The sequence below is a fragment of the Cherax quadricarinatus genome, chromosome 5 (genome assembly GCF_038502225.1).
Source record: "Cherax quadricarinatus isolate ZL_2023a chromosome 5, ASM3850222v1, whole genome shotgun sequence".
NCBI lineage: Eukaryota > Metazoa > Arthropoda > Malacostraca > Decapoda > Parastacidae > Cherax > Cherax quadricarinatus.
In genome coordinates, this window is record NC_091296.1 from 57,415,808 (window position 1) to 57,431,136 (window position 15,329).

Consider the following 15,329-nt stretch of genomic DNA (forward strand, 5'->3'; position numbering starts at 1 on the left):
GATCGTGTCTGCTCGTGCTTGTAGATCGTGTCTGCTCGTGCTTGTAGATCGTGTCTGCTCGTGCTTGTAGATCGTGTCTGCGCGTGCTTGTAGATCGTGTCTGCGCGTGCTTGTAGATCGTGTCTGCGCGTGCTTGTAGATCGTGTCTGCGCGTCCTTGTAGATCGTGTCTGCTCGTGCTTGTAGATCGTGTCTGCTCGTGCTTGTAGATCGTGTCTGCTCGTGCTTGTAGATCGTGTCTGCTCGTGCTTGTAGATTGTGTCTGCTCGTGCTTGTAGATCGTGTCTGCTCGTGCTTGTAGATCGTGTCTGCTCGTGCTTGTAGATCGTGTCTGCTCGTGCTTGCAAATCGTGTCTGCTCGTGCTTGTAGATTGTGTCTGCGCGTGCTTGTAGATCGTGTCTGCGCGTGCTTGTAGATCGTGTCTGCTCGTGCTTGTAGATCGTGTCTGCTCGTGCTTGTAGATCGTGTCTGCTCGTGCTTGTAGATCGTGTCTGCTCGTGCTTGTAGATCGTGTCTGCTCGTGCTTGTAGATCGTGTCTGCTCGTGCTTGTAGATCGTGTCTGCTGGTGCTTGTAGATCGTGTCTGCTCGTGCTTGTAGATCGTGTCTGCTCGTGCTTGTAGATCGTGTCTGCTCGTGCTTGCAGATCGTGTCTGCTCGTGCTTGTAGATCGTGTCTGCTCGTGCTTGTAGATCGTGTCTGCTCGTGCTTGCAGATCGTGTCTGCTCGTGCTTGTAGATCGTGTCTGCTCGTGCTTGTAGATCGTGTCTGCTCGTGCTTGTAGATCGTGTCTGCTCGTGCTTGTAGATAGTGTCTGCTCGTGCTTGTAGATCGTGTCTGCTCGTGCTTGTAGATCGTGTCTGCGTGTGCTTGTGGATCGTGTCTGCTCGTGCTTGTAGATCGTGTCTGCTTGTGCTTGTAGATGGTGTCTGCTCGTCCTTGTAGATCATGTCTGCTCGTGCTTTTAGATCGTGTCTGCTCGTGCTTGTAGATCGTGTCTGCGTGTGCTTGTAGATCGTGTCTGCTCGTGCTTGTAGATCATGTCTGCTCGTGCTTTTAGATCGTGTCTGCTCGTGCTTGTAGATCGTGTCTGCGCGTGCTTGTAGATCGTGTCTGCTCGTGCTTGTAGATCGTGTCTGCGTGTGCTTGTAGATCGTGTCTGCTCGTGCTTGTAGATCGTGTCTGCGCGTGCTTGTAGATCGTGTCTGCTCGTGCTTGTAGATCGTGTCTGCGTGTGCTTGTAGATCGTGTCTGCGTGTGCTTGTAGATCGTGTCTGCGTGTGCTTGTAGATCGTGTCTGCTCGTGCTTGTAGATCGTGTCTGCGCGTGCTTGTAGATCGTGTCTGCTCGTGCTTGTAGATCGTGTCTGCGTGTGCTTGTAGATCGTGTCTGCGTGTGCTTGTAGATAGTGTCTGCTCGTGCTTGTAGATCGTGTCTGCGCGTGCTTGTAGATCGTGTCTGCTCGTGCTTGTAGATCGTGTCTGCTCGTGCTTGTAGATCGTGTCTGCGTGTGCTTGTAGATCGTGTCTGCGCGTGCTTGTAGATCGTGTCTGCGTGTGCTTGTAGATCGTGTCTGCTCGTGCTTGTAGATCGTGTCTGCGTGTGCTTGTAGATCGTGTCTGCTCGTGCTTGTAGATCGTGTCTGCGTGTGCTTGTAGATCGTGTCTGCGTGTGCTTGTAGATCGTGTCTGCGTGTGCTTGTAGATCGTGTCTGCGTGTGCTTGTAGATCGTGTCTGCTCGTGCTTGTAGATCGTGTCTGCGCGTGCTTGTAGATCGTGTCTGCTCGTGCTTGTAGATCGTGTCTGCGTGTGCTTGTAGATCGTGTCTGCGTGTGCTTGTAGATCGTGTCTGCTCGTGCTTGTAGATCGTGTCTGCGCGTGCTTGTAGATCGTGTCTGCTCGTGCTTGTAGATCGTGTCTGCTCGTGCTTGTAGATCGTGTCTGCGTGTGCTTGTAGATCGTGTCTGCTCGTGCTTGTAGATCGTGTCTGTGTGTGCTTGTAGATCGTGTCTGCGTGTGCTTGTAGATCGTGTCTGCGTGTGCTTGTAGATCGTGTCTGCGTGTGCTTGTAGATCGTGTCTGCTCGTGCTTGTAGATCGTGTCTGCGCGTGCTTGTAGATCGTGTCTGCTCGTGCTTGTAGATCGTGTCTGCGTGTGCTTGTAGATCGTGTCTGCGTGTGCTTGTAGATCGTGTCTGCTCGTGCTTGTAGATCGTGTCTGCGCGTGCTTGTAGATCGTGTCTGCGCGTGCTTGTAGATCGTGTCTGCTCGTGCTTGTAGATCGTGTCTGCGCGTGCTTGTAGATCGTGTCTGCGCGTGCTTGTAGATCGTGTCTGCTCGTGCTTGTAGATCGTGTCTGCGCGTGCTTGTAGATCGTGTCTGCGCGTGCTTGTAGATCGTGTCTGCGCGTGCTTGTAGATCGTGTCTGCTTGTGCTTGTAGATGGTGTCTGCTCGTCCTTGTAGATCATGTCTGCTCGTGCTTTTAGATCGTGTCTGCTCGTGCTTGTAGATCGTGTCTGCTCGTGCTTGTAGATCGTGTCTGCGTGTGCTTGTAGATCGTGTCTGCTCGTGTTTGTGTACGTGTGTGTTTGTGTGTTTGTGTACATTTTGTTTTTACTGTATTTTGAGAAAGAGAAATATTTTAAACCCATTAATTTATAAATATTTTTTGTGAAAGATGAGCTGTGTGCGACAAGTACACCGCGAGACCTGGTAATGGACCGGACCGCGGGGGCGTTGACCCCGAAACACGCTCCCTGTAGATAGGTGAGTAGGCTGATTAGGTGGTCTTCCCGGAGGTCGTTCCGGAGGGTTGTCGTCCCCGGGGCCCAGTCCTTGACCAGGCCTCGTGGTGGATCAGTCTGATCAACCACGCAATCCAACGCAATCCAACGCAATCCTTCGTACAAACTACAGCCCGGCTGACCGGCCACTGATAAGTTTTCCTCAGCCTTCCTTTTATTATCACTGGGAATTACTATAAGAGGGCTGGTTAATTGAGAATTACCAAAAGGGTTGGCTAATTGGTCATTACTAAGAGGATTGGCTAAATTGGTCATTACTAAGAGGTCTGGCTAAATTGGTCATTACTAAGAGGTCTGGCTAAATTGGTCATTACTAAGAGGTCTGGCTAAATTGGTCATTAGTAAGAGGGCTGGCTAAATTGGTCATTAGTAAGAGGGCTGGCTAATTGGGAATTATTAAGAGGGCTGACTAATTTGGAATTATTAAGAGGCCTGGCTAATTGGGAATTATTAAGAGGGCTCTGGTTACCCGTTAATATTTTGCAGAAAGCTCTCAAAGTCTTCTTTTAAAGACAGCTTCGACTCCTGTGGTAACTTCCTGTTATGTTTGCAAGGTTCGCGTGTAAAGGAATTGTACCCTTGGTGTTCGTATTGTTATCTCACAGTGTACTCTGCTTTCCAGTGGTTGTTCTTTTGCAGTGTCTGCTGACCCTCTTGTTCCCGTACGGGTCATCTCACGGTCCAGGTTTTCATTCAGTTCGTCTGGTATTTGCCGAGTGTAAATTATAGTTGTCTGGTGTTTGCTCCGGGGAGTAGACAAGATTGAGGTACTTGAAGTCTTCCCGGGAACCTGGCTATTTGCCCCGATGAACTACGGCCAGCGAATGTTCCAGCGATAGTCTACATGTCTCCAAAACGTACTGGTACTGTACTGGTACACTACTCCGAGAGTAGTGAAACTCTCGAAACTCTTGAAAGGTATATCAAAGGTAAAGGTGTGTGATGGACTGGTTTACAAAACCGATAAGTTAAAGAATGAGATAGTTGTGTAACATATGGGAATCTTTATTGAATGTTTCGCCACCCAGTGGCTTCTTTAGTCCATTACAGAGAAGAACGGTGAAAGATGAGGAGGAGAATGAGGTAATCAGTCCCTCAGTCTGGAGTCGATGTATTCACTCCAATTTCGAGACTGATGGTCTGAACATATCGACTCCAGGATGAGGGACTGATTACCTCATTTCCCTCCTCATCTTTTACTGTTCTTCTCTGTGTAGGACTGAGGAAGCCACTGACTGGCGAAACGTTTCCTCACTAAAGATTCCTAAATGTTGCACAAACGTCTCATTCCTCAACAGTACAGTGTGAGGTACAGCCGCCTTTAAAAAAAAATATCATTGTCTCTTGCATCTGTTGTTAGGGAAAATGTTTATTTACCAGTCTGTCTTGTTTTGTTTTAAGTAGTGATACCTCTCTTGTCTTCTTTAAACTTAAGCTCTTCCGACATGATGACTCCCAGGTCTCATACACTTTTATTCTGTTGTATAATATGGTTTAAATGATGTATTCTTCTCCAGTGTTACATTCCGAGGAGCAGAAATTTGTCTTCGTGGAACATAATATTTTTCTCTGACTCGCTGGAAATTCTGGTTGTTCGTGGCTTGTAGTTTTACTGTGTGTCTTCAGTGGCTGCACTATTGCTGAAAAGGAGACAGACATTTTCGGTAGTAATAGTGTCGAGTCAGTCAGGATGTGATGGTTATGTAGGCCTGCGTTGCTGCTGTCAATATTAGCTTAATTGATGAGATGGAAGTCTAGCTTCAAGCCGACTACGAGAGTAAAAGAACTCTCGTCATTGGTAACAGGCAAAAGAATAGCAGAGGGCCAAGGTTACCGCCTTGGGGCACTCCTGTGGTTACATACACACTTTCGAGTTATTCACAATGGATGATAAAACACCGCTTTTGGTGTGTCTGTCGGTGTCACCAACGAAAACCAGTGTTGGGCGAGCACTGTATGTTGAGTTAAACAAGCTTTTTCGAGGCCTCTGATCCGCCGGGCTGTGATCCGTACGTTGGATAGCGTGGTTGATCAGGCCTTTATTCTCCAGGAGGCCTGGTCTGGGACCGAGCCGAGGGAGCGTTGACCCCCGAGGTGCCTTGATGGCTCGTGTACACCACCAAGATGTAAATATCACTGTTATATACTACCCTGGTTCGTCGTTATTACTGAATATGTTAGAATTAATTTCTTCCTCTCACAATGTGTCGACATCAAGCCGTTACGGCTTGACGAAGCTCCTGGAGAGCGAAACGTTGCCACAATAAAATGTCACATTAGTCGTTCTTGTGTCCTTTTACCTAACATATCGATAATTCTACCAACATTAATACATTATTCATTATATTTCCTCGGTCATTGGCTGGGGAAGTATAAAGTATTTTTTTACGTTGCAAGTGCTTTATTATTATTATTATTATTATTATTATTATTATTATTATTATTATTAATTATTATTATTATTGTGAGCACTGTTCATGTGGAATAGGATTTAATGAGATCTGACCACCGCTCACCTACTTTGCGTGACTATCTATGTATTGTCATCCAAAATAACAGTTTCACAGGTATTGATGGTATATAAAATATGTGTTACAGGTGTGTAGAATGTATGTGTTGAAGGCAGAAAGTGGTTCTAATGCCCTCGTGTGTTGCAGGTGCGGGTGTCTGTGCTGGACAAGAACGACTCTCCGCCATCCTTCGGGGAGTCGCCTCTGCGCTTCACTGTATCCGAAGACATGTTAGCCGGGCGGTGGATAGCTACCCTGAGGGCCACCGACCCTGACACCCTGGGCACCATCACCTACTCCCTGGTGGGCGGTGACGACAACAAGTTTACTCTGGATGCCGCTACAGGACACCTCAGCCTGCAGGACACCCTCGACCGGGAAACCAAGAGCGAGTATCAGCTCACTGTCAGGGCTGACGACGGTCAGCAACACACAGACACCACCATCTACTTCGAGGTCAGTCAAACACCTGCTTATGTACATTTGTATTGACACGACAATCCCCAGGTGATCCAATGAACTACGTCGTAGTTACTACGACAAGGGAGACGTGTATATACCAAGCTATGTTACCGTTACCCATGAACTGTATGACCACTATTGGTATAGCGTTTCCCCAACATTATAATAATAATAATAATGAATTAGGCACTTGTCCAACACTGGGGTATCTTGACTGTTGAAACGTTTCGCCACCGAGTGTCTCCCTCAATAAAGATACTTAATAATGACACCAAGTGTTGTATCACCCTGTTGGTTCTACGAAGAATTTATGTATACACAATAATAATCTAGGTAACCTACACTTTCCGGGAAAACACAGTTAAGACGACGTTTCGGAAGTGTGAAATGTTCCATTCACTTTATTGACATGTATTCTACACGTTTCTACTATCTACACAGTGGAAGCCATGGTAGATGAACAAGTCACTTGTGTAACAGATATCTCTTATTTCTGACACTCCTGTACCAGTTGGAGTTACTAGAAGTTAGGAACTACCTACCTGGAGTATACCTGGAGGGTATTCCAGGGATCAACGCCCCCTCGACCCGGCCCATGACCAGGCCTCCGGTAAATCAGTCATATTTTGTATAGTGTTTCCGGGATATATACTTGAGAAGTGATTCCCAGATACCTGTGGCCACATCAATCAACAAATCATTGATTAATGTTGATAATATTTGAAAAATTAGACATGTGAAACATCTGGGTATCTTTATCAATAGTAAACGTTTCGCCATCGAGTGGCTTTATCAGTACAAATTCAGAGACATAATAGAAAGACAGTAGAACTGTATTCAAAAGGCGAGGTAATCAGTCCCTCAGCTTTGGCGTTGGTGGTGACTACGGTACTCTTGGAAGTGGTGATGAGTACCATAGTCTTGAAGATTACGGTACTCTTCAGAAATCCCAAGGCTGAGGGACTGATTACCTCGTCTTTTGTACATATTTCTTCAGTCTTCACATTTTGTATTGATAAAGCCACTGGATGGCGAAACGTCTACAAATTAAAGGTACCCAGATGTTGTAAAGGTGTCCTATTCTTCATTAGGTGTTGTATATGTGTCAAATTCCTCGTCTTGTATACTACCTTTGATATACCTTTGATGAGTTTCGAGAGTCTTTCTACTCCCGGAGCCCGGCCATGGGTCAGGCTTGTCTGATGCTAGTCTGTTCAATCAGATTGCTGCTGCTGGAGGTCCGCTGTCCCAAATATGCACTTGTTCCAACAGTGTTTCTGATATCTTTTGGTAGGATGTTGAATAGTCTGGGGCCACGGATGTTAATACAGTGTTCCCTTATTGTGCCCCCCGCACCCCTCCTTTTAACTGGGTTTATTTTGCACTTCCATATCTCTCGCTCTAATATGTTGTTATGGCAGTGTGCAGATTTTGGACGAGGCCCAAGAGTACCTTCCAGGTATATATTACCATGTATCTCTCTCTCTCTCTCCTCCTAATATTGGATGGAGTACATAGGGACAATGTGTTTGGAGAAGCGAGGAAGTGAGCCAGGGAACATAGATGGTAGACAAATTGGTGAACCATAGAGATATTAAGATGTACTGTGCTGGACTGTGTGGGACCAGCAGTTAACAGTCTGTTTGACCAGGCCTTGATCCTCTGCAAGACCTGGTCCACCATACACAGTCTTGTAGTGGGCCACACCACCACAGCCATCTAGTGGACCGCACAGATGTACTCAACGAAGACAAAATTAGTGAGCTATGGGAAGTTGAAGAAAATGATTTCACAACTAATCCACAATTCGGCGAAGGAACTTTAAACGACGTTTTGAACCATTGTCAAGTCACGACTGAGAGAGCAAAAGAGAAGAAAGGTAGCAGACAGGTCAGGTGAAGTGAATACCAGAAAATATGTTAGGTGAATAGTAAGGTGAGAATAGAAGAGACAGTAGGTGTGTTCTGAATATCAGAACACTGAAGAGTGTTGTAGGAAGTACACTTGTGAAGTGGTATCTATAGGCAAGACCTACTTCCACTAGTGGTTTTGTCCACTAGTGGTGTTTGGAAAAAAAGGTCACGGGCAAAAAATCACAGTAAAAAGAGTTACATTTTATTTAAATACCATAAACTATTTAAGAAATAAATAAAAAATATATTTTAAATCAGTTATTAGCTGATGGTACATGACTTGTACACGTTGACAGTGCAATTTGTTCATGATGGTATTACCTGGACCTGGAGTTTACCTGGAGAGAGTTCCGGGGGTCAACGCCCCCGCGGCCCGGTCTGTGACCAGGCCTCCTGGTGGATCAGAGCCTGATCAACCAGGCTGTTGCTGCTGGCTGCACGCAAACCAACGTACGAGCCACAGCCCGGCTGGTCAGGAACTGACTTTAGGTGCTTGTCCAGTGCCAGCTTGAAGACTGCCAGGGGTCTGTTGGTAATCCCCCTTATGTGTGCTGGGAGGCAGTTGAACAGTCTTGGGCCCCTGACACTTATTGTATGGTCTCTTAACGTGCTAGTGACACCCCTGCTTTTCATTCGTTTTAATCAGTCTCTTAAGCAAAGTGAAGCAATGTACAATAATAGTATACAGTACCGGACAAGATGACAATTAGACACATGTGCAACATTTGGGTTTCTTTATTGTAGACGTTTCGCCATCCAATGGCTTTATCAGTACAATACAAGGACATAATGTGGAGACTTATATACAAAAGATGAGGTAATCAGTCCCTCATCCTTGGAGTTGGTGGAGAGTACCGTAGTCTTGAAGGATCTGAAGCACAGTCGTGCAGCTTGGTGCCTGTATACCGACGACAGGTGAAGGAGGTGCAGCAGACGAAGACATTGTCACTAGTAGGCAGGAATCCCCAGTGGAAGAAGGTTGTGTAGATGTCCTCTGTTCCAAGATTCCATGAAACTTAGTATAAAAACTGAAGAGTAACTCTGGTACGAGTGCAGGAGTATACACTATACCATGTGGGATGTGTGACAAAGTATATGTGGGGGTAACAGAGCCAGATTTCCGGATATTAGGATCAGAGAACACAAAAACGCTTGCAGCCGTGATGACCGTGGAAACGCATGTGTTCAACATAGGGACGATGTTGGACACCTTATGAAATTCAGTGAGGCTGCAATAGTCATTAAAGAAGATTTAAGACGGCGAGAGCGTATAGAGGCTGCGTTGATTTCTGTCAATAACACTATCCATCAAAAGTCTCGATGTTACACTATATCCAAATTGATAATCAGCAGGATATTACCCATTCTGGAGACCGATGTGACATGATGTTAACACATCCTTCTCTAACCCAACCCGTCTCACCACAATTGTACTACTACCACTACTACTGCTGCTGCTGCTACTACTACTACTGCTGCTGCTGCTGCTGCTGCTGCTGCTGCTGCTACTACTACTACTGCTGCTGCTGCTGCTGCTGCTGCTGCTGCTGCTGCTACTGCTGCTGCTGCTGCTGCTGCTGCTGCTGCTGCTGCTGCTGCTGCTGCTGCTGCTACTACTACTACTACTACTACTACTACTACTACTACTACTACTACCTAGGGGACCTTCCACCTGATTCCTGCCACTGTATTCCTTTCTTAGTTATCTCTGTATTAGGACTGAAGAAGTCACTCGTGGCTTAACGTTTTCTTTTAATAAATGTCCAGAACTATACACAAGTGTCTTTTTCCACCCCTGTCTTGGCTAGATACTTTTAACACGTTACTGACATCCTGGAGTTTACCTGGAGAGAGTTCCGGGGGTCAACGCCCCCGCGGCCCGGTCTGTGACCAGGCCTCCTGGTGGATCAAAGCCTGATCAACCAGGCTGTTACTGCTGGCTGCACGCAAACCAACGTACGAGCCACAGCCCGGCTGGTCAGGAACCGACTTTAGGTGCTTGTCCAGTGCCAGCTTGAAGACTGCCAGGGGTCTGTTGGTAATCCCCCTTATGTATGCTGGGAGGCAGTTGAACAGTCTCGGGCCCCTGACACTTATTGTATGGTCTCTTAACGTGCTAGTGACACGCAGCTTCCAGGGTACAAGTCACAAGGAGCTTCTTAAGCAAATGCGATCAGACTCCCCAAGACTATCAACAAAGCATTCAAAGACTGCTCCAACCCTCCCCCCCCCCCGAGCCACAGAGAATTCTAACAACCACATCTAACCACAATTATCCCTCTATTATTTATTCCTGTTTTCCATTTATCCACCTCAATCATATCCCCCCAGCGCTTGTCATTACCTCCCTGCCTATAACAACCTTCACACCTATAATTTGCTTGACCTATAATCCTCTACAGCCCTATAATTGGCCCACACCTGGAGTGTGCTGCGTCACACGCAGTCAGCACTTCACCTGTTCTACCTCCCTCCCCCCCCCCCTTGTATAACTTCGCACTTGCAATTAGTCCCACATGTATAATTTCCTAAACACTTATAATTATACAACCGCTTAGAATTAACCACGAGACGTATAATTAGCTACTCGCATATAACAATCGACTTTCTAAGAATGAACCACCTGCTTAGACGAACACCTGTGTGACATACTGCTACACACCTGCGAGTATACACACCTGTAATTATATGTACACCTGTGATTATACACACCTGCAATTATACGCACACCTGTGATTATACACACATGCAATTATACACACACCTGCAGTTATACACACACCTGCTATTATACAAACCTGCAATTATACACACCTGCAATTATACACCTTTGATTATACACACCTGCGATTAAACACACCTGCAATTATACACACACATGCTATTATACAAACGTGCAATTATACACACCTGCAATTATACACCTTTGATTATACACACCTGTGATTAAACACACCTGCAATTATGCACACCTGCGATTGTACACACCTGCAATTAAGCACACATGCAATTATACACACACCTGCTATTATACAAACGTGCAATTATACACACCTGCAATTATACACCTGTGATTATACACACCTGTGATTAAACACACCTGCAATTATGCACACCTGCGATTGTACACACCTGCAATTAAGCACACATGCAATTATACACACACCTGCTATTATACAAACGTGCAATTATACACACCTGCAATTATACACCTGTGATTATACACACCTGTGATTAAACACACCTGCAATTATACACACCTGCGATTGTACACACCTGCAATTATACACACCTGCGATTGTACACACCTGCAATTATCTACACATACACACCTGCAATTATACACACTCACAAACCCACATTTACACACACCTACACTTATCTACACACACCTGCTCTTTGTACATGTGTAATTTGTTCTGTCTGTAGTCTTTAAATCGTCTATAACCACCCATCCCACCCTCCTCACGTCTATAACTAAATTATACGTTACGACTATAATTAAACTTGTAACCTGGTCATCATATGTAATTTGTAGCGCACCTGTTTACAGGTGTTGTGAGTTACAGGTGTTACGCTTGCCTATAATTCGCCTATAATTAATACAGCGATCTATAGGCTTTAACTTAACGCAACTGTAGCTGCCTGCAGCTGTAACTGATAATTATACAGCTGTTAACAGGACTACTACTACTACTACTACTACTACTACTACTACTACTACTATTACCACTACTACTGGTACAAGGGTGGTGAAGGGTGTCGTCACTGGCTTGCCATCTCTTATTTCGAGGTTACGGCTATCCAGACTCATTTTCCTTGCGGTTGTGATAGTGACACTGTGTGATCCTTCAAGGTGAGATCTTGTGACACATTACCTTTCAAATAAATCGTTCACTCTCTCCAGTGGTTTGTTTCCGTCGTGCTCCCTTCCAGTTTTTATATTCTCAATTTTTCATAACGGAGTAACTGAAATTTTCCAGTGGCCCACTGGAAGATGTTGTCAGTGGCCCACTGGAAGATGTCAGCGGCCAACTGGAAGATGTTGTCAACGGCCATCTGGAAGATGTTCTCAGTGGCCCACTGGAAGATGTCAGCGGCCAACTAGAAGATGTTGTCAGTGGCCCACTGGAAGATGTTGACAGTGGCCCACTGGAAGATATCAGTGGCCCACTGGAAGATGTCAGTGTCCTCAGTGAATGTCACTCACATACAGACTAGCATCGCCTGCTGAAGATGATACAGTGCTATTGGTGCCCCGTGGCCTGGTGGCTAAAACTCTCGCTTCACACGGTGAGGGGTCTGGGTTCGATTCCCGGCGAGGGTGGAAACATTGGACGTGTTTCCTTACACCGGTTGTCTATGTTCCATATCAGTAAAATGGGTACCTGGGTGTTAGTCGACTGGTGTGGGTCACATCTTGGGACAAAACTGACCTAATTTGCGGGAAATGCTCTACATAACAAGCGGCTTTCTATGTAGTAGTATGTCATTGATGTCAGCTATGGTCTGTATACCTTGTACATGTACAGAAAATAAATTTCAGTGTGGCAGCCACTGATTTTACTTTGTACACTATTACTCATCTCCATACAAAGCAGGTGAAATCCCAGATCTAGAGAGTGTACAGAGATCCTTTACTGCACGTATAAGTTCTGTCAAGCACCTTAACTACTGGGAACGCTTGGAAGCACTTGACTTGTACTCGTTGGAACGCAGGAGGGAGAGATATATCATAATCTACACTTGGAAAATCTTGGAAGGAATGGTCCCAAATCTGCACACAGAAATCACTCCCTACGAAAGTAAAAGACTGGGCAGGCGATGCAAAATGCCGCCAATAAAAAGTAGGGGCGCCATTGGTACACTAAGAGAAAACACCATAAGTGTCCGGGGCCCAAAACTGTTCAACAGCCTCCCATCAAGCATTAGGGGAATTGCCAATAAACCCCTGGCTGCCTTCAAGAGAGAGCTGGACAGATACCTAAAGTCAGTGCCGGATCAGCCGGGCTGTGGCTCGTACGTCGGACTGCGTGCGGCCAGCAGTAACAGCCTAGTTGATCAGGCCCTGATCCATCGGGAGGCCTGGTCGTGGACCGGGCCGCGGGGGCGTTGATCCCCGGAATAACCTCCAGGTAACCTCCAGGTACTCTACCTACTTTTCCTGTTACTCCTTGTACAACAATCTGTGCGTTGTAACATTATGGTCACCCTTGTCAAAGGATTTGGCAAAGTCTGTATATACCATATCTGCATTTTGCTTGTCTTCCAGTGCATCTAAGACCATGTCATAGTGGTCATTAGTTGTGAGAGGCAGGAACGACCTGCTCTAAACTCACGCTGCCCTGGGTTGTGCAACTCTGCTGTTTCTTAAAATCCTTTCACAGATTTTGATAATTTATAATGTCTTTGCTATCGGTTATGATCAAAAACTTGGAAGATGTCGGCAGAGTTTTGAGTCTCGTTCATGGATAATTTCATTTGGATTGAGGATTTTGAATCTGATTAATGACTCACTAAACACAGAGACATATTGTCAGTTAAGTATTTTACTCATTTCTTTAAGAGCCGATACTGGATGTGGTTTTTGACCTTGATTTTATATATGAGGAAAAGCATTTTGACCCTTTTCAATTTTTTTATGGTTTTCTTTTTTTTCTATCTCGTTATCTCTCCTGGGCGCTCTTTGATATATTGAGCTCAGTGTTTTCCATTTTTCTAACTAGTGATTGTTCTTCACAACGTCTGCGACCTTCGAGAAGTTCTGTGAGTCTTCGTCGTCGCCAACCCAGGGAGCGTCTATCTCTAACTTGTATCTACCTGGTTCTGAATGGAACAGTACTTAGGTCCCATTCCTCAGAAATCTAGTCAGGAGGAGCTGGTCTCACGTAATGACGGTGATGGCAGTGGTGGGGGAGGTGTTGGGGGTGGTGGTGGTAGGGGGGTGGTTGTGTATGTTCTAGTGGTGGTGGGGTTGGGTCACGCTAGCCGAGGCTTCCTCCATATTTGGCACTTGGTGCACCTCCCAGGGCCGGAGTGCACGCGCTGATCCACCCCCACCAGCCTTCCCCCACCTATCTGCCCCCCCACCGGCCTCCCTTCCCCCGCCCACCGGACGGTACCGCTACTCAACTCTAACCTCCGATACCCTCCCGGAGGTACTCACTGCTCAGGACACAGTTATGACGTCCAGCTCTCCTGCTGGTGAGATGACTGACTCCCAGGACAACATGACAACCAGCAAACTCAGCCTGTGCTCTGTGGGGGTAGTGGTGGTGGTGGTAGAGATGATGGTTGTGGTGGTTATGGTTCTACATACAGAACCACCCGGTCATGCAGGTAGTCTAATACCCGGTTCTTAACCAGGGGTACCCAGACCCCTTGGGTGTAATCAAATAATGGGATTATGGGAGCCAAATAATGGGGGGGATATGATAACCAAATAATGGGGATGGTAACCAAATAATAGGGTTATGGAAACCAAGTAATGGGGGGCATGCGAACCAAATAATGGGGGGTATGGGAACCGAATAGTGGGGGTATGAGAACCAAATAATGGGGGTATGGGAACCAAATAATGGGGTTATGGGAACCAAATAATGGAGTATGGGAAGCAAATAATGGGGGGTATGGGAACCAAATAATGGGGGATATGGGAACCAAATAATGGGGTTATGGTAACCAAATAATGGGCGTATAGTAACCACATAATGGAGGGTATGGGACTCCATCTCTGAACAATTTGCAGTTTTTCGATAAATAAATATAATAAAATCCTTATGATTTGTTGCTACCTTACCATATGTAGAGTGAAACCAAGCTAGTGACATCTTTTGAAGTCATTCTGGTGCCTAAGATTACTGGTGATGTTAAAAGTGGTATAAAATAGCGACAAGTTGAAGATTTAAGACAAATGTGTAACAGTTGGGTATCATTATTGTTGACACGTTTCGCCCACACAGTAGTCTTCTGCAGTTAAATACAGAGGCAGCAGTAGTCATGAAATAAGGATAGAATACACAGACTATAAACGGACTGGCAGACGCTACAATGAGGAATATCAGTCAGTGATTCCATACACTGCAAAAGTGTTGTACAACAGTGAAAAGCAGGGGTGCGGTGGGCACAATAAGGGAACATGGTATCAACATCCGTGTCTCCAGATTATTCAACATATTGCCAGAAGATACCAGAAACACGGGTGGAACAAGTGTAGGAGCCTTCAAGAGGAATCTGGACAAGTATCTTCACCAGGTGCCAGATCAACCAGGCTGTGGTGGATATGTGAGGCAGCGGACCACCAGCAGCAACAGCCTGGTTAACCAGGCAAGCACCAGACGAGCATGGCCCATGGCCGGCCTCGAATCTCATTAAAGGTATATCCAAGGTATATCAGGGCTACTATATACATTACTGGTCTATATATCAAGTGGTCTATGAGTTCTGGGAGAAACTACATACCAGAGGCAACGAAGTCTGGTCACAGACCGGGCCGCGGGGGCGTTGACCCCCTAAACCTTCTCCAGGTAAAGAATAAAGAGTACCTAAGAAAGACGTGACCTGGTGTATACAAGTCACAACTGCTAAGGTCCAGAACTCGTACACGACGTGAATAATTAATCTACAATTAAAATTGATCCA

At 45.9% G+C, this 15,329-nt stretch overlaps 1 protein-coding gene across 1 annotated transcript in view; it reads left to right on the forward strand.

Moving 5' to 3' along the window:
* Window positions 1-15,329, forward strand: part of ft (cadherin-related tumor suppressor fat) — a 512,494-nt gene that overhangs the window by 305,305 nt on the left and 191,860 nt on the right. Inside the window, exon 2 of the mRNA XM_070102663.1 lies at window positions 5,461-5,769. Within this exon, the coding sequence (XP_069958764.1) occupies window positions 5,461-5,769 (309 nt within the window). The remainder of the gene's footprint in view (window positions 1-5,460; window positions 5,770-15,329) is intronic.